This window comes from Cupressus sempervirens, chromosome 6 (assembly GCF_028749045.1).
Source record: "Cupressus sempervirens isolate cs-2001-9-10 chromosome 6, ASM2874904v1, whole genome shotgun sequence".
Taxonomy (NCBI): Eukaryota; Viridiplantae; Streptophyta; class Pinopsida; order Cupressales; family Cupressaceae; genus Cupressus; species Cupressus sempervirens.
The window spans coordinates 7,875,811-7,896,370 of record NC_143123.1 but is presented as its reverse complement, the minus strand read 5'-3'; the positions used below and the strand labels follow the sequence as shown (position 1 = coordinate 7,896,370).

At 33.9% G+C, this 20,560-nt stretch overlaps 1 protein-coding gene across 1 annotated transcript; it reads right to left on the bottom strand.

The window, feature by feature from the left end:
- Positions 1-16,061: 16,061 nt before the first annotated feature.
- Positions 16,062-18,939, bottom strand: LOC149550739 (triacylglycerol lipase OBL1-like). Its single transcript, XM_089786291.1, has 5 exons — positions 18,620-18,939; positions 17,854-18,068; positions 17,722-17,755; positions 16,652-17,274; positions 16,062-16,526 (listed from the first exon to the last, which is right to left on the bottom strand). The coding sequence occupies exons 1-5, from the start codon at positions 18,894-18,896 to the stop codon at positions 16,269-16,271; spliced, it is 1,407 nt and encodes a 468-aa protein (XP_089642417.1). The 5' UTR covers positions 18,897-18,939; the 3' UTR covers positions 16,062-16,268.
- Between the last annotated feature and the right edge of the window lie 1,621 nt (positions 18,940-20,560).

Sequence of the window (20,560 nt, the reverse complement as noted above, 5' to 3'; positions counted from 1 at the left end):
GACTTTGAATCATTCATACCAAGAGCCTCTTGTATATATTTTGGTTCACAAATATTAGCATTCAAAGAAAATATACACCTCCAATCATTAGGAGAATATCCATACCTTTCTGGTGCTTTCCTCTATCTACTACACCTTCTAACAAGATTTGGTTTAGGTTTAGGTTTAGGTTCAGGTTCAAGTTCATGATCAAGTTCTCCCTCTTCCTCTAATGATTTAGAACTTGTAGAGCTCTCTTCAACAACTTGTCTTTCTAAGGACCTCAATTAAAATTTCTTAAGAGTAGTAGGAAGTTGAATCACATCTTTCTTTTCTTTTATCTATTTTAGCTACACTATAGCAGAAGAAGGCTTATTTTATCTAAATTCTAGAGTAAAAAACCTTTTGTTCATCAGTATCCAAAAGCTTGTACCCTTTCACACCATAACTATATACGATGAAGATACATATAATATCTTTGTTATCCATTTTTTTCTACTTCTCCTTTGGCACACGAGCATATGCCTTACAACCAAAAACTCTCAGATGTCTAAGTGAAGGCTTCTGGCCCAACCATGCTTCCATTGGTGTCTTATCAACAAGAGTTGATGTATGAGACCTATTTATGAGGTAGCTAGTAGTGACTATAGCTTCAGCCCAAACTTTTGTTCCAGTCCAGCTCCACTCAACATACTCCTAGCCTTCTCCATCAAGGTCCTATTCATTATTTCTACAACTCCATTCTACTATAGAGAATACAAAGTTGACTTTTCTATTTTAATACCAAAATCTTTACAAAATGTGTAAAAATCATTGGAGCAATATTCACCACCATTATCAATTCAAATGTTGTATCTTCTTTCTAGTCTAGAACTCAACCATTGTTTTAAATTCTTTGAAATAATTGAAAACTTCAGCTCTACTTCTAAGAAAATAAACCCATGTTCTTCTATTGAAATTATCAATGAAAGAAACATAATAAATTGATCTACCAATAGAAGGAACATCAACTGGACCAAATACATCCAAATGGATTAGATCAAAAATAGATGAGGACTTATGAGAACTTGAGTAAAATTGAACACTATTTTGTTTACCATAGATACAATGCTCACAAATATTAAAATCAAGATTGTAGTCATTCAACTCATTAACAAGGTTTTTATTCTTTAAGCTCTTTGTTGCCCTAACATAGTCTTCTCTGTAGGTAACTTTGATTCAGTAGATAAAGCACCTATGGGTACCAAAAAATTGTGACCATCTATTGAAAGAGAAATCCTCTCCTTTTCCAACAAAGTAGTCCTCTTCATAGTCTTATCAGAAGTACTATTGCACTCAACCATGCATGCATCAAGCCGGTACAATGTACCCAATCTACTTTCTCTTTCTATTACCATAGCACCTCTCACAATTTTCACACCTACTTAAGAAATTGTACATGCACACTTGAATCTATTAGTTTACTAACAAATAAAAAATTCCTCACTAGTCTCAGGATATGCAATACACCATCAAATCTACTAATTTTACCATCAAAAAATTTCACACAAATACTTCCATGACCAATAATACCAAGAATTGAGTTATCACTCAAATACACCTTACCACCATCAAACATTTCATATTTACTAAACCAATTTCTATTAGGAATCATGTGAAAAGATGTACATGAGTCTATCAACCATGTATTATCACCTACATGAGTGGCCAAGGCTACAATGAAAGTATCTCCATCTTCCTTCTTTGACTTAGAATCAAAATCTTGCTCCCTTTTCTTTTCCTCTTTGTAGTCCTTTCAAAAGTGTCTAGGTTTGCCATAATTCAAATAGATCACCTTGGACTTACAATGATATTTTGATCTCCCCTTATTGTTGGACATAGAATGGCCATGCTTCTTCTCATTCATGCCTCTTTCCTTTGGTCTTCATCAAACACTCAAAGCCTCTTTGGCATTCAGAGAGACCTTCCTTCTATTTTCTTCAGAAAGTAGAGAACCAACAATGTCTTCCATCTTCAAGACAACTAAAGTGCTCCCTATGGCCATGACAAGGCTATCCCATGAGTCTGGCAATGAACATAGCAAGATTTGGCATTGTTCTTCTTCATCCATCCACACCCCAACCAAGGTCAACTAAGTTACCAACATATTAAAATTTTGAAGATGGTTAGAAATATCTCCACCTTCTTCCATTGTCAAAGAATACAACTTCTTCATCAAGAAAATCTTGTTCACAAGTGATTTCGCCTAATAGATCTAACTTAGCTTCTTCCAAAGCTTCTCTATGGTAGGTTCTTCATGAATATTAATTATTATAGAGTTTTCAAGACATAATCTAATGAGAATTTTATCTATTCTATCTCTCACATCATACTCTATAGCTCATGTTGGACCTATGGGTGTCAACTTCTTTTCATCGACTACCTTCCATAGATCTTGATCAATCAATAGATCTTCCATCTTCAGCTTCCACATTTCAAAGTTTATGACAAAAACTTCTCTATTTCAATCCTCCCTAATGTGCTTGCCATCTTTGTAGTCCTGTGACATAGAAATAAAAACCTCTGCACAAGCTCCCATTCAAACCTTAATTAGCTCAAAAAACCCTGTACCCAACAAATAAAACCAAAGCTGGCTAGCCTATTATACCACTTATAAGGAAGCTAAGGTGTGTGGAATCACTTTGAACACTAATCTTTTAGAGGACGATTATGCAAATTCAACTAACTATTGTAGAGATCTCAAGAAATTCATAATAACATAATGAAAATAACAATGAATGCATAACACAATGATTACCATGGGAAAAACCTTCTGGGAGAAAAACCCCACCTTCCAAAACCTACACAATGTATTCTCAAATCTTGAAGATTACAATACACTTGCAATGCAAGTTTTTACAGGAGTGCATCACCATAATTCAAATTCAGACTTGAACTTAGAGAAACTCCTTCTAACACTAGTCTTGCGAACTAAAGTTGATGATTCAAACACCTCCCCAAACCCTCCTTTTATAGTGATTTTCCACTTGGAAACCATTCATTGTTTTGCAAAACCATGTGCAAAATAACCATGCCACATGCTACCCACTTGTAATTTGTAACTCCAAGAATACCATTTTCGTCCATAATTTTTTCCTCTAGTTTAGACCCCCATAAAATTCATATAATGAATTGTTTACACTCTAAAAATAGCCCTTCTACTTTGTTCTAGAGACTAGACACATTTTTAACAAATCATACACCTTTTTTCAACTCATAAACATGTGGAAAACTACTACAAACAAATTCTAGAATTTTCTAAATTTTCTAGAGTTTTTTAGAAAAAGTTTGCAAGGTTGAGACACAATTCTCAACAAGAACTTGATGAAAGGGGGTGAAAATAGGAGTAGTTAACACAATAAATAGAATAAGAAATAGACCAAGGGTAATAATCAAATAGAAATTGTATAGCCTAAAAATTAAACCTTCTTGTAAAGGTGACCCCCTTTAACTTTAGCATTACTCATGGAATGAGACAAAGAAGAGAAAATGTAGTAGAGATAGCATAACTTAATAGCCCTAAAAAATTGGTTCAACATTTCACATAAATGAGAATGACATTTTTTGTACTTTCCTTTGAATCACAAACTTGATAAGCAATGTCACAATCACCTTCCAATCCCCTTCTCTCTATTGAACCCACTATGCAATCTCAAAATCTTTTCTCCTATGTCAAGGAAGTAGCTAAGGTCATCTTTTTAATCTACACCTTAGGGGTTTCTAAGCATCTAGATATCTTCCAACTAATCTTTGTGCCCATTGAAATAATTTCAGTCATCATTATGAAGGCCACACCAACAATACAAATCTTCCCAACTTGCCACAAATCTATGAACTTTTTAGACAAACCAAGGTGATAAATGACCCACCATTTCTCCACATACTTATCCATCTCTAAAAAAGATTTCATAGAGATAGAGTGATAGTCTTCCCAAATTTTTGCATTTTTTTAATAAAATGACTCTCTATCGCCATCTTGTGAGTAGCATGATCCACCTTCTCTTAGAATGTGTTGGTAGAAATAGTAGAAATGAGAGTCCACTATTGTGAGATGACCTATCATATTATTGATGATGTACTACATCTCACACCCCACTTTTATCAAATGGGGTTGCAAGCTTTGGGTTTAACTGTGGAGGAAACTCCGTAGTTAAGCGCGCTCAGGCTGGAGTAGTACTGGGATGGGTGACATCCCGGGAAGTCCCGGTGCTTCACCCCTGTGAGCATCACCTAGATCCAATGAGTGCTAAGTGTTCCATTTATTCTCATGAGAGATGGATTCATGTTGAATCACTACTCATGAAACATGGGTCATCGAGTTTGACTCAAAAATCACACAGTTAAATCCTGATATTCACATCACAATTTAAAAATTACCATCTTTTACAACATTCATTGAAGACCAATTAATTTTTTCTCCAAACTAAAGTACTAATCATCATCATGATATTATTCTAGTTTTTAGGCAGTGAACATAATGAAAGAATGACTTTGTTTTCATTATCTTGTGTCATGTCCACCAAATTTTCTTGGCTGACAAGAGAGTTAAATTGGTTGCTCAATGATTAGAAATATTCAAACCTTCCTTCTTCTTGAGTTTATATATAATCTCTTCATGATGAAAACCTTTTTTTTTTTGCAATTGATGTCATTGCATGCATGGTCACAAGTTTGTCCCATATGGCCTTTTCATTTGGCTAATCTAAAACACTAAAGAGGGAATTATTTGACATCGAAGGAAAATTCAATTCCTCTACCTTCTGGTCAAGGATTTCTCAATCTTCATATCTCATTAAAGCTAGTTTCTTTGTCTTTCCTTCTAGCATTAGAGAAAGATCTTGTTTAAATGGAAATGACTTCATTTCCAATTCACAAAGATTAAAATTAAATAACAATGACTTCATTTGCACTTTCCAAAGTTCAAAATTCAGCCTTGCAAATTTCTCTTTTTTAACATCCTCCATGCTTTTAGAAGTTCTTCATCCATTTTCAACTAGCTCAACTGAACTTTGATACTAATTGAATAATTAAAAAATATATATTAAAGTAATAGTGAGAACCACATATCAAATTTAGAAAATATGAGAAATTAAAACACATGAATTTATACTGGCTCAACAAGTACATCCACATTCTGAAACATATAATCTATAAAATCATATACATAAATAATAAATTACATGAAGAGTTTCCTAGAGGTGCAAAATAATCTTCATTTGGAAGATCAATAGCCACATAAATAATAAACTACATGAAAAGTTTCTTAGAGGTGCAAAATAATTTTCATTTGGAAGATCAATAGCCACAGTTTGCCTCTGATGGTTTTCGTCACAATATAACATAGTATTTATAGAAAATTGTAGGTTCTAATTTCATATAATTATACATCAATTTCTATAATGTTTTTAATACTAAAAAGAATCTAAAATGGGGGCTCCCAAAACATAAAAATAAGGTATCACCATACAATTTATCAACCTCCTTCCTTAATATCAAAAATCTTCAAACTAACATGTTTCTATAATTAAACCTACTATAACTAATCACTAAGATATTGTCAAAATTATACATAAAACTAGTCCAATAAAAATCTATGGGCATAAAAGAAATTCAAGTACCTAAGAAAGAAAAAAGCTCCTTGGGTCAAGTAGAAAGTAGAAACCATAAGAAAAAAGAAAGCAAGAGAGAAGGAGCAAACTCTCTTTACTCTATTCATCAGGTTCTCTAGTAATAGATGCAACTAATCATCCACCAAAAACTCATACAATGAATGGGTTGTTTACATGTCTTTGACATTTGCACTCTCCTTCCTCCCAGCTTGCAAAAGGTGAAGGGTGGTAGCAATGGAATGTACCACACAGAGAGAAAATTTGGCAACCTTATCGAATTTTTCCTCTAGTTCCTCATTTCTCTTGATCGGACTTGTCATGGATTCCTCTAGTTTGGTAAAATCTGAAATAGCCTAGAGTTGTTTGACAGTAGTAGCCTACCCCATTGTTCTTTCCTCCTTTTGAATGTCAACCCCACCATATTCCCTTGTTTCTTTTTATCATACCCCATAGGTTCCACCCCTTTTTTCTGACCGCCATATTAAGGATTTTAACAAGGGAAGTAATTTTTCCCTACTCACCCTATCCCTTTCTTTTCTAGACTCTGGGGTGTTGGCGTTAGTTTTAGAAGTTTAAAACCCCACAAGAAGGCATCGATCTATCATGATCCCCACCAATGTCCTTCTCTATCAGTCTCTTCCTCATCCTATTCACCATAATTTCTCCTACCATCATTCCTTTAGGGTTTAGAGTTGCCTTTTTTTCTAAGTCATTAGTGGACTTGGAACTAATAGGTTTCTCCTTACCATTGGTGACCAAAGGCTTTTTTTCCCCAATCTCTTACTCAAACTATTGGTGCCCTTTGTACTAGTGGTTCTAGTGCTTTCAACATCTAAGATCTCAATTTTCTCCATTTTGACCTTTCTAGCAATAGAGAGGGCTCCTTATGAACTTGGATTTTAGTAGAAGGGGAAAATTTTTGGGAAACATTATTGATTTTGAGATGGGAAGGGATTAGGATAGGAATTTGTGGATAGAGGCCTTTATAGAACTTATAGCTAAAACATCAAGGCTCAGTGGTAAATAGTGTAACTTGTACCCTCTTTTCTCTTCTTATGTGTTGTCCACACACAGTCTTCCATAGAATTCAATAACAAGTAAGGAAAGGAGATAAATTCCCTATTCCTAAAGTAGTTGAGGGAAGGGACAATGGTAATAGTAACACACTTTAACATTATCTTCCATGGAAATGTACCTCATATTGACATAGATCAAGTTCTATAATGTTATGCAAAGTAGTTACAATAGTATTCACATTTTTCTTGTACTAAATTGTACTTTTTCTTTTTGTGTGAATTGGCCAACTCATTTTCATACACAATTTTTGAAGCCATTACTAGAATATTAGAAAAGATCTACCCCAAAGATTCATGGGTTTCAAACCATACAAATATGACCACCAACTACATGGCCAATAGAACTAAAAAATGCTTATGATCTTTTTATCAAATTAGTTAAAAATTCTCTTCATTGTACTATTTATAAAATTTTGAATTATGATGCAGGAGCATCATAGGTGTAAGGGAAATCTTGCATCACCAAAAATTGAAGCAAAAATTCATTCCCATGGATTATGAGCTTGATCTACTAGAGAAAATGCAAGGGTTGAAGAAGCAAGAAGATCCAATTTCAAACGTATACCAAAGAGTTATGCTGAGTTCTTAGTAGAAATGGTCATGAGGAAGCAAATAAGGATAAAGTTAGCTGCTATCTTAATGGGTTGAGGCCAAGCATTTATGAAGAGCCGAGTCTAGTGTACATGAACACTATTGAGATGAACAAAAAGTATGATAAGAAAAATAGTGGTAGAGGTTATAGCGGAAGTTCAGGTGGATGGTCTTATGGAGGCTAAACAAAAATCAAAAGAAGGATGAGGCTAGTAGTAGCAATCATAGGGGAAATAATCATTTCCATGATCTATCTTATAATTTTTAATTCTATATATTTTCATAATGATAAAGGTGAATATACCTATTCATTTTGAGATTGATGTTCAATTCTATTTTATTGGTTGAGTTTATTATACTATGTTTGCATCTGATTTTCCTATGACCTTACATTATTGAAGCTCCACTCACTCCTACATATACTAACTTTTTTATAATTCTAAACTTATCCATGCTTCTATATTCACTTAAATATTTCTTAAGTAGATGAAACAGAGTTGTCGATATTGCACTCTCCTTTATTTTGGAAACACATAGTAGAGGTTGGAGAACATACTTTGTGCAATATCTAGATAGTCATACATACCTAGGACATATTATCTTTTGTTGTAACATTATTTAAAGAAAATGCAATAAAGTTTGACTCTTAGCTTTTCCTTTAATCTCATTATTCAACCTTAATGAGACAACTTTCCTAGTACTATCCACGATTTATTCACTAGAGACTATTAGGAAAGCTAGGAATTCCTAGAAAGGGTAATAAAGTACTATGTTCTAGGAAATTTCTCATAGGATGCCCTCTAGTCAAAATATGAAAGCAACAACACTTAACATTTTTTTTAAATTTCCAATTATGCTATTTTCATTACCTTTAATACTAAATGAGATTTAGTAGAAACACAAAATTCAAGAATATCTAATTATATTTTCCAATGTGCATCTTTACTTAAGGCATACTTAACATGAAGTTATTGCTCCTTTTAATATTATGAATGATTATTCAAATATAATCCTTTTTTTTGGTAAACTTTACTATTGTGTTTCTCTACCATGTCAAGTTCTAACTGCAACTTCTTCTCCCTTTTATTAGGTACATTACCAATACTATACTTTCTATTTATTTAATTTATTTATAGCCGATAATTGATAAACATTCATTTACATAATCATATTTATATATATATATATATATATATATTTATAATGTAATAGAATTTATACTAATTCTATTATAATATTTTCTAAATAATTAGAACCACATTGAAATAAAAGGATCAAAGTGAATGTGTTTGTTTTAATATAAAAAGAAATATTTGTATTCAACCATTTATATTATTAAGAATGTATCTCTTGAAGGGGATATATTATCATTTTTTAATACTCAAAGTTAGATTCAACCTACGAGGATCCAATCTTATTACATTAATGTATTTTACTAGACTATGTGCTAAAATTCTTGAAACCAAAATTCCCAATATTTTGGAGATAACAAAAACTTTGGTTTCCTTGAAGCTCTCTCCCTCTATGAGCTTGATGTACTGAAGAAAATTCAAGCATTGAATAAGTGAACAAATCTATTCAAAAGTACACCAAAGAGTTCTATCGAGTTCTCATTAGAACTGGCTTTAAGGAAGTAGATAAGGATAAATTCAAGTGTTATCTTAATGGGTTGAGGCTAAGCATTCTGGAGGAGCCAAGTTTGGTTTGAATGAACACTATTGAGAAGGCATACCATTTTTCCCTAAGACTTGAGGAAAAGATGTGTTGGCTCCTAATTTAATACTTTTGAAAATGACCAAGAAACCAAACAGATGCATCTAAGGCTAGCAAATTTCTATGACGGATACACTCAACTGTAGTCTTGGGCCAACTACAAGGCATAACTCCTTCTTCACTTCAAGCTCTGCAAGACCTAGGTGGGTGGACCTCAGATTCAATTGATACTATACCAGTGCAAAAAAAAATCCCTGAATCTATAAAGCAGATGAAAACCCTTATATCTCCTAATGACTTATGCAGTAACAAAGAAGTGTAGTAGCAAATTACAACTCTATGGAATGCACAAGCTGAGTGAGGGTTAAACTGTTCTAGCTCTTCAACATAAAATGTAAAGATTATTTGAATTTGATTTGATTTTATGTGGGTTGGGAAAGCAGATGAAAACCAAGTATAGACAACAAGCTAATGATCTTGTAGCTGATCAGTGCCTAATCCGTTGGGGAAATTCATAAATCTCCCTCATGCATTTTGGATATCTGATACTTATTCATATATTTAGATATATGATCTATCCATTCACCTTGTAAATAGACATCAATGTTCAGCTTAAATCTCATTCTTACCTGATATCCTCATCAATAAACATGCAACCCTGTTGAATCTATGAAGCATTTACATAATTCCTTCAATTACAAGCAACAATGAAGCAACATACAACCTTAAGGGACTGCACTTATGATCTAGGCTCTTTGTTCAAAGACCATTTAACATCACAGCTCAACTAAGAAAGGAGACAAGATTTGAACTGAAAGTAAACACTTGTTGTTTCTTGTATTGATTTCTTTGAAATAATACATAAAAATGCATGAAATTAACTCACAAACAACCTAATAAACCAGACTATACAATGAGCAAATGCTGTCATACAAGAGAGAAAATGGCGGGAATGAGAAGCTGATGGGATGGGAAGGGGGTATCATAGCCAAAGAAAAGTTTCATGTTATGGAACCAGCACATCCCAGATCTTCCATTCAGAGTTCATCAATTCCAGGGCCAATTCTACTAAGTGTTTTCATTCCAGAGAAATTTTCCAATATTTTCCAACCCTTACAAAAGAGAAGAAGAAAGTATAAATATCAAGAGGGCAATTCTCGGATTGAATCTGCAACTGACATGTGTCCCCTCTGAATTCCTTCCTAAGAAGCTGAAAAAGCCTCTCTGTACCTTCTCTCTATAATTGCATATCTAATTCCATCATTTGGCCTCTATAAGATAGAAATATCTGAGAAATTTCATGGTGAAAGAATGTAATTGATTTTGGTGATAAAATGAATTCACGGGAAAAAGTGAAAATCAGTTGAAAAGTGTCTTCAAGAATGCAAGAAAACTGCTTAAGGATGATTTTCTCAACATTCAGATCCTAGCAAGCCTTTAAAACTACCTTCTAACCAATTTTGATTATCAATGATCAAATTTGCTCATTTCACTAAGAAGGCCCCAAATTTCATGTTTCTAGCTATAACTCAAACCAGTGAGCATCTGTGCAAAAATGAACTCCATAATTGGAAAGTTCGTCTTCTCATGATTTCGGTGATATATAATATTGCACATTTTGCCTTCCAGAAACCCATTAAAACTCAGTTTGAAAAATGCTCTTCTAGTATAACTACCTCATGTCTCCAACCTTTGAATTTTAAAAATTCAAAAATTTAAAATATTCCAATGTTTGAACTTTAGAAAGAGGCCTTTTTGATTTAAAATGATTTGACGTGCTTTTGTGTGAAAAAAATAATTAAAATCACTTATTATATTCTTCAACTTTTTATTTTTATTTTCCTCACCGGGCACACTAGGTGCCCCCCGGGCTGCTACATGGTAGCCCCTAATTGGCTGCCTGGTTGCTCCTTCATCGCCCAGTCATTGTCTAGTCAACACCTACCTCATCACCACCACCTCATTACCACACGACGCTCCGTTATTGGTCAAAATTCGCATCTGCCATGTCAGCGCTACCGGGACCTGCTGCCATGTGTCATCACCACCTCTACCCTTGCTATGTTGCCATGTTATTGTGTGAGCAACTTCTCCTTGGCAAGATAGTGAGAACCGTTGGATGTGCCACATGGCACAATTTCCTTCCTCCTGCGATCTCACCACATCATTTTCCAACCCTTACAAAAGAGAAGAAGAAAGTATAAATATCAAGAGGGCAATTCTCGGATTGAATCTGCAACTGACATGTGTCCCCTCTGAATTCCTTCCTAAGAAGCTGAAAAAGCCTCTCTGTACCTTCTCTCTATAATTGCATATCTAATTCCATCATTTGGCCTCTATAAGATAGAAATATCTGAGAAATTTCATGGTGAAAGAATGTAATTGATTTTGGTGATAAAATGAATTCACGGGAAAAAGTGAAAATCAGTTGAAAAGTGTCTTCAAGAATGCAAGAAAACTGCTTAAGGATGATTTTCTCAACATTCAGATCCTAGCAAGCCTTTAAAACTACCTTCTAACCAATTTTGATTATCAATGATCAAATTTGCTCATTTCACTAAGAAGGCCCCAAATTTCATGTTTCTAGCTATAACTCAAACCAGTGAGCATCTGTGCAAAAATGAACTCCATAATTGGAAAGTTCGTCTTCTCATGATTTCGGTGATATATAATATTGCACATTTTGCCTTCCAGAAACCCATTAAAACTCAGTTTGAAAAATGCTCTTCTAGTATAACTACCTCATGTCTCCAACCTTTGAATTTTAAAAATTCAAAAATTTAAAATATTCCAATGTTTGAACTTTAGAAAGAGGCCTTTTTGATTTAAAATGATTTGACGTGCTTTTGTGTGAAAAAAATAATTAAAATCACTTATTATATTCTTCAACTTTTTATTTTTATTTTCCTCACCGGGCACACTAGGTGCCCCCCGGGCTGCTACATGGTAGCCCCTAATTGGCTGCCTGGTTGCTCCTTCATCGCCCAGTCATTGTCTAGTCAACACCTACCTCATCACCACCACCTCATTACCACACGACGCTCCGTTATTGGTCAAAATTCGCATCTGCCATGTCAGCGCTACCGGGACCTGCTGCCATGTGTCATCACCACCTCTACCCTTGCTATGTTGCCATGTTATTGTGTGAGCAACTTCTCCTTGGCAAGATAGTGAGAACCGTTGGATGTGCCACATGGCACAATTTCCTTCCTCCTGCGATCTCACCACATCATCTTCAGGACCCACGACCTTCTCTACCAGTTTTCAAAGTTTTTCAGCCCGAATTTGTGATTTTTCGATAAGTCGCTATGTTGCTTACTAAAAATTCTTGCCATTTTTTGATGCCGACATAGCGACTACCAAACATTTCCATTTTTTTGACGTCTTTTTCCAATTTTCTGGGAACACTTCCCGATGGTCTCAACTTGCGTGCCCATTCAGAAGTTTACCTATCGACTTACCAACTAGTTGGGACCCACGAGCATGCAGCTTTGCCTTTTTAAAAGCGTGTCTCTTCAACACAGCAGTTTACTGTAATGACTTGTATATAAAGAGTTGAAACTACCAGCTTGCATGAATGTGGGATAATTTGTTTTGAACATGAGTGCTTCCACTTTGGCCCATGTCATGGACTACCTCAAAGTAATGCACTCATTCTGCCTGTGCATGGACTGCACATGATGCTCTGCCCCTACTAGATATGTCACCTCCCATTCTGAAACATGGAGCCTCCTACTCCTTTCACGCGGGTCTGCTCTCAGATACCCCTGCCGCCATCACATGCTCTGTATGTTAGAGCTTTTCTTTGCTTCATTTCACTACCCCTCTTTGGGCATCAAACTGAAAGAATTCCCCCTTGCCTCCATGTGCATGGGCTACCCCTGTTTGTTTGGAGGTCCTCCCCAACATAGGTGCTCATTCTTCCTTCCTGGCGCTTTTATCCACAAGCTGCGGCTTCCATTTTTTGCTATGGATTGCCTCTTCTCTGATTGGCATGAAGGTTGTGGATACATGGGTAGCATGAATGCTGTGGCATTTTTTGTTGAAACTACGACTTTCTCCTTTGAACGTATGGGCAACCCCCCTCTTCATTGCCTACCCTGTCATTAATGATAATGATATATGCACATACTCTTCCAGCACCAAGCAAGCCTATCCATGGTGATGCTTTTCGTACACATAAACACATTAGGCTAAGGGAATCCATTTCAAACTAGCAGTAGGATTCATCCATATTCGTCTGTGGCTTCTGTTTCTTGTAGATGCTATGTTTTTGCAAACGCTAGCTGGCTTCCTCTGATAGCACCTTTGCTCTCTGTGGTGGTCTTCCTTCTTTGCAATGCCATGGAGTTGGGGCTGCAAATATGGATGAATGCCTTCTATAGTTGTTAGATGTAGATTCCTTCCTTCATTGACTAGAGCTCGCATAAATTTTAATTTTGGAACAATTAAAATTACAGTCCATTACTTTTCATTGATATCTTTTGGTGTAACTTGAAAGCATTGCTCAGATCCTTCAAAGGAGATTTTCTTTCTAATCCTTTAATATTTTGATTTATTTAAACAGTTCTTCAATTCTTCCCCTATAGAAATAAATTGAAAATATAGTGCATTATGCCCTTCTCGCTGAACAATCATTCTACCCATGTTCTACTTATGTTATTTGGAGGATACCTACTTCCACTTCGGACATTCTCATACCTCATTCCACACATTCATCAGATCCCAATTAATGATAACATGTGTAAAATGAAATAAAACTTGGTGATCATAATAAATTAACCGTTTGAGACATTTTGTCCTTCACAACAAACTATTAATATGATGGAATCAGTTAGTCCCAAAGTGGGTCCGGCTAAAATTTTTTTTGTTTATGAACAATTGACATCCAAACTGATCCATCGACACTCTTGAGCTGTTTGAAATCAAATTTGACCACTGAAACAATCATTTAAACTTATTTTAAAACATTTTCGCACCACTGTAAAAATTGTGTTAGGAGGCCTGCTAGCTAGCCTTAAAAACTGATTCAAACATCTGGCAGGGCTCTAAAACTTTGGATATATTATCTCTCTGACATGTTCAATAGACCTGCCAAATCTCATCGTATGAAGACATCAGGATCAAAAGATATTGACCTCCGAACATGCCTTCTTAAAATCACCTGTAGATAAACATGTCAGAAAACTAGAAATTGCATTTGGTTTTGGCCTTGAAAATTGGGCAAATGGGCACTTGAGGATCTGAAAACTGGGGCATTGATTCTCTTTCATAAGGACATTATAAATCTGCAATTGGGGCTCATGACGAATGACAAGACCCAAATGGCAAGCGGTCAAAGTAGGCTACTCATAATTTGTAAACTGGAAACAATGACAAAACATTTTTTGCGAATGGAATTGACCTAGAAAAGTGTGCAAATGGATTCGTCAAGACTTGAAAATTGGCACACTTAAAGTATTTTCAGAGAACAATACAATGGTATAATCCATTCAATCTCACCTATCATGCATCTCAAGATATAACGTCATGAACAGGGGTTCCAATCAATCTGCACTTGCTAACACTAGTAAAATGATAGAAATTACTTTTGGAATCACACTTGAAAACTGATCAAACGAATTTTTCATAAGCTGAAACTTGAAATGTAATGAGTCTTTGACGTCGATAATGCAATGCAAAAGGAAATTTCATATTTTGGTCAACTGAGTCAAAATTATAACTTATCAAATAGGGCCTCCCAGAATTATGTGTAATGTGCATCAACATGACAAATTTAAATGACCAACTTTGATGGATTCAAAAGCTAATCAAACGAACTCGAAACGGCTCGAAATATGAAACATAGGTTCTCAGGTATGGACACTAGACATTCGCAAAGTGGTGAGTTACAAAATATTTTTGGGTGCAAGATATTTATATGCAAACATAGCCTCCTGTAACTATTTGACACTTTGGTGAAAAATGCAGATCTAACATCTGCTCAAAGTAGGACTTCGCCAAATGACTCAGAACGAAAGTTTATCATCATGGAACATTTGGACGAGCTAAATGGAAGGTGTTAGAAATATGATACACCTCAGGGGCATCAAAGGTACAGCTAGGTACAATCGCATCAAAAGCATTTATAGGGCTCAATTTCTCAATAGTACTCAAAATTGACCATGCAATTTTGAGCACCAACAAGATGAACAAAAATTTTGATAACAAAAATAGTGGCATAAGTTGTGGTGGAAGATCTAATGGATGTTCTTATGGAGACTAAAATGATAATCAAAAGAAGAAGGACGAGGCTCATAGTAGCAATCCGAATGAGAGGGGAAACAATCATTTCCATGATCTATTTTATAATCGTTAATTATATTTTTTTTCATAATGATAAAGCTGAATAAACCTATTCATTTTGAGATTGATGTTAGATTCCATTTTATTTGCTAGAGTTCCCATACAATTTTCCTATGACCTTACATTATTGAAGCTCAACTCACTCCTACATATACTAACTTTTTTGTATTTCTCAAATTATCCATACTTCCATATTCACTTAGATATTTCTTAAGTAGATGAAACAAAGTTGTCAATATTGCACTCTCCTTTATTTTAGAAACACATAGCAGTGGATGAAGAATATATTTTGTGCAATATATAGACATGCATACATACCTAGGACATATTATCTACCATCTCAAGTTTTAGCTGCAACATCTTATCCCTTTTATTATGTACATTACCAATAATATGTCTTCTATTTATTTTAATTAGTACATCCAACAATTGATAAACATTCATTTACACAATCATTCATAAAATAATGAATATATAAGTAAAACAATTGACAAGTTTTAAAATTTTAAAATTTATTATTCAAATTATTTTTGTTATGAAATGTTTGAATCTATAGATAGTTTAGTAACACATTTTCCCTAAATGAGACTAATAGAATTAATACTAATTGTACTATAATATTTTCTAAATAATTAGAACCAAATTGAAATAAAAGGATCAAAGTGAATGTGTTTGTTTTAATATGAAAAGAAATATTTGTATTCAACCATTTATATTAGTAAGAATGTATCTCTTGAAGGAGATATGCTATCATTTTGTAATATTTTTTGGTGAAACATTATATTTATACTAACAATAACTGGTTCGAAAGAGCTCCCGGAGAAAAGAACCAGAAAAGAAAAACTCCGGCACTTGATACAAAAAAAGGGAATGTAGAAGAAGAAATACTAGGACTCTCAAATTGAGAATATAGAAATTATTTAATGCTCAAATTTGGATTCAACCTAGGAGGACCCAATCTTATTGCATTAATGTAATTTACTGGACTATGTGCTGAAATCCCTGGAACCAAAATTCCCAATATTCTGAAGATAATAGAAAATTTGGTTTCCTTGAAGCTCTCTCCCTTTATGTAGTGTAATATTAAGCATTGTAACACCTCCCATATCGCAGTTATTCGTATGGATATGAAAAATACCAGTTGAAGATCTCTATTGGGGGCTTCCATTAGATTCTGCCATAACAATTTTGAACCAAAATATATATTAAATTGATAAAGAAAATCTTACTACAATTTAGTACATATCACAAATTGTAAAAATAATAATGAATATCACAAAACTAAATAGTAATCAATACCTTTTGATAGTAAAAGCAGTTGTAGTAAAGACACACTCCAAAGTGTTTATACATAAATATGTCATCATCAAAAGGCAAACTCGGAACAAGGTCATTGGAATAAACAACTCTAAAATATTTAGGTTTGGGTGTATTTACTTTACTATTCATGAAATCTCCAAATGCTTTATCACCAACTCTAGGTTGTCCAAATGTATAGATAGCCAATAGCTTATCTAACAACTCATCCTCCTTGTTCATAAATAGCATTGCTGAAAATAGTATAGCTAAGGCCCCTCCTAGACTATGTCCTGTAACAATAAAATTTGCATTTTTGTGGGTGTGTAAAAGGTTTTTCAACTTTTGACACAACACAGGATAAGCTAGAGGTTTGTTGATGTCTTGTGTTTCAATTCGATGTGAGAAATTTTTATCAATTGAACGGTTTTCTAGTCCCAAAGCCTCTAAAAATCCTAAATGAACCTTTCCTATTTGGGGATACTCATACCAAGAGAAATCCAAATCTGTTATGTAATCATCTGCCTCAAATGATTGTGTTCCTCTAAAAGCCAGAACTATTAACTTTGCATCGATTTCTTTGTCACATAGTACAAATGCTTGTGTTGATTTCTTCTGCAAGTGATCTGTATATTACCCAAATCAACATATTAATATTCCCAATATGGAATGCATATAAATCTATTACCTATACTAAAAACATGAAAGATTGACACAAATTATTTTCCCATGTTAATAAAAAATAACAACAAAGACATTGAAAAAATATAATAAGCTAAAAGAATATTCAAACATGTTTGAAAAAAGACTATAAATTTATTAGCTTCTATTACAAGAGGTATCTTCTATAAATAAATAATGTGTATGTAAACAGGATTTATTTTGAATTGGCCATAAGTTTGTTCTATTTTTAAAACATCATTTTGTTTAATGATCCAATTATCAATTTTTCATATATATATATAAGTTTATTTAAAGATCGATATAAGAACACCCTAAAGTTTAATTTATATGAATTTATCTTATCAATCAAGATCGAAAACATGTAACTAAGATTTCTACAGATTTCATACCGTCCCAGAAGTCGAAGAACTCCACAAAATGCATCTGCAAGATTGGGTTTTTTTTCGTTCAGTAAGAAAATTTTGAATAATTTTAGTCATGTGTTGGTCTGATACTAAAAGAAGTAAAATAAAATAAAATACCTTCCAGTGCTGATTGACTCTATTCTTGATAACCAGCTTGTTTTCATAAGCTAAGGTTGAAGCCATGGCTGAGATATCTGCAAAGAATCTATCACCAGCCTCCATGACCGATAAATCTTGAGAGCCTACATTGTTATACAAATCCTTGCGCCGCTCTAAATGCCCAATCACACTTAAAAATTCCTCTGATCCTCTCTCGGGTATGATTATGCTTCCTGTACAAAACAATCCACCCAACAATTAGTCTATAGCTTCTATAGTAAATTTTATGGGTACTGAAGAAAATGAAAAACGATAACTAAAAGTCTACTAATATGGGTATCAAAGAAAGAGGAAAAAGAGATCATGCTCCCTGCACAAAACAACCAAGTCAACAATTAGTGAGGATTTTATTTAATTTTCTATGATCCTTTGTTTTATGGTTCCTGTAATATTGAAATGAGCAACGAACAGATAGAGGTGTTAGAAATGAGCAATGAACAAATACCTCAACAAATATGAGTCCCGGCCTTAATTTGAAACCAAAGAAATTATAATATGATTAGATTTTTACTGGTGAATTCCTACAGAAGGGTCTCAGTCTGTTACACTCATGTGGTTTTGCTCTCTTACTCCAAGGAAAAGCTTACCAAAATTCCTCTCAAAAAAATCAATGGAGAGAGATATAAAAATAAAAAATATATGGAAACTAATGATCCATACGAAAAAAATCGTTTTAAAAATATTTTAACAATATTTTAGTGAGAGCATGTCCAATCATAAGTACCGTTTAATAAGCTGAACAGGGTTTTTGACAACCCCCCATTTTGAGAAAACAGATTGAGGAGAAATTCTATCAAGATACCCAATGCCTTCAATGGTGCTGCAACATTCTTCACAATTTTCATTAATGTAAGTGAGAGATTTTTCTTCCACTTCTGATTCTGGTGTAATATGACTGGCACTACAAATTTAGTGAGGAGGGATCTTAATCCATGAAACATCATTAGACTCATAACCATTACTGGCTTTAACAAATAAAGCTTCAAATTATTTGCCACCATTTTCACAGATGTTCTCTTACGCCTTAGAAGAAGAAGAGAAATGAGTTACCAATGCATAAGTTCATGTATTTATACTCAACAGGGCACATGAAACATGCATTGGTTTTTCTCTAATTGTCGTTCATAAATTTTATGTTTTAATTGTCTATTTAGCCACTACAATCTAATAGAGAATTTATATCATAAGTAATATCTTTTGGTCATTTGTCATATGTACTTTGTGTGATTGAAATGTAAAAGTTATTATTTGACATGTTTTTTATTTAAAGAAAAGATTTAACTTTTTAAAAACTTTAATATCGTGTTTCAAAAAGTAACAAATTGAACTAATTCTTTTAAAGAATATATCTATTAGAAATTATTTATTTATTTATCTTGTAATACTTCCACAATAAACCCAAACGAATTTTAAATTTTATTGGAATTGATAAAAGTAGTGCAGTTAAATTTTCCTTGGACTCATTATCTTCTTCAATTGAATTTTAAATTTTATTGAAATTGATAAAAGTAGTGCAGTTAAATTTTCCTTGGACTCATTATCTTCTTCAATTGAAATGATTAGTAATTACACTCATTCAATGCATTTAATTGAGATCTGCGGAATTTAAGAGAAATTATAAATAAAATATATAAATGATGTCAACTTAAAGGCTTTTCGATGTCCTTCGCGAGAGACGTAAGTTAAATGGTAGGTATCAAATAAAATACATGTGAAAAGAATATACACGTGAAAAATGACAAGGAAATGTGTCCAATTCAAATAGGACTCCAACTGTTTGAGCATGACAAAAGCGTTGCGTACGCACTTTTCTAATGCTATGTTAATTTTTCAAACAATAAATTATAAGGTTTGTATACAGAAATTTCTGGTGGGATTAGATTTGAGGAAAATTGGATACTTTAGTTGGGCTCTCATGGTTAAGTTTGGCTGGAGATCGATTCAAAACTCAGTAGATGGTGCAAAATCATGAGGGCTAAGTATCTACGGAAGTTTTCTTCTTTCATGAGCTTGATAATAGTGATATTTTTATTCGTCAAGGTTTTGGACCAATATTCTCTTTGGGGAACACAATTAGGTTTTGGGATGATAATTGGTTGGGAGATAATGTGTTTGAGTTACTAGTAGGACTACCCTTACATTGCCAAGTTAGACATTCTATCGATTTGATTCCAAGTACACCATTGCCTAATGAGCCAATATATATAAGATCTATGTTAGAAGATGATGAGATCAAAAGGTCGATACAAGAACTGATTTAGAAGGGGCATATTCACCCAAGTGCACCTCCTTGCAGTAGCCCAATTATACTTGCAAAGAAAAAGGATGGAACATGGAGACTTTGTCTTCACTACAGATCATTGAATAAGATTATTGTAAAAAATAGATATCCAATTCCTTGGATAGACAATCTATTGGACCAACTTGGAGGGGTAAAATTCTTCACTAAAGAAAATGTATGGAAGACTTCTTTTAAATCTAAGGAGGGATTGTTTGAATGGTTGGTAATGCCTTCTGGCCTCACAAATGCTCTAGCCATGTTTATGATGATGATGAATGATGTACTTAGGTCATTCACTAGTTCTTTTGTAGTAGTGTGTCCAGATGACATTCTCATTTTTAGCAAAACTTGGGAAAAACATCTACAACATGTGAAAATGCTCTT

What these genes read in the sequence shown, in the direction of transcription:
- LOC149550739 (XM_089786291.1), bottom strand. Translation starts at nt 18,896, where the DNA reads ATGGTGGCAAATAATTTGAAGCTTTATTTGTTAAAGCCAGTAATGGTT. An exon ending in GAGTCAATCAGCACTGGAAG is followed by an intron (nt 17,756 to 17,853) that starts GTATTTTATTTT and finishes CCAATCTTGCAG; the next exon opens with ATGCATTTTGTGGAGTTCTT. An exon ending in GTTCTTCGACTTCTGGGACG is followed by an intron (nt 17,275 to 17,721) that starts GTATGAAATCTG and finishes GGTAATATACAG; the next exon opens with ATCACTTGCAGAAGAAATCA.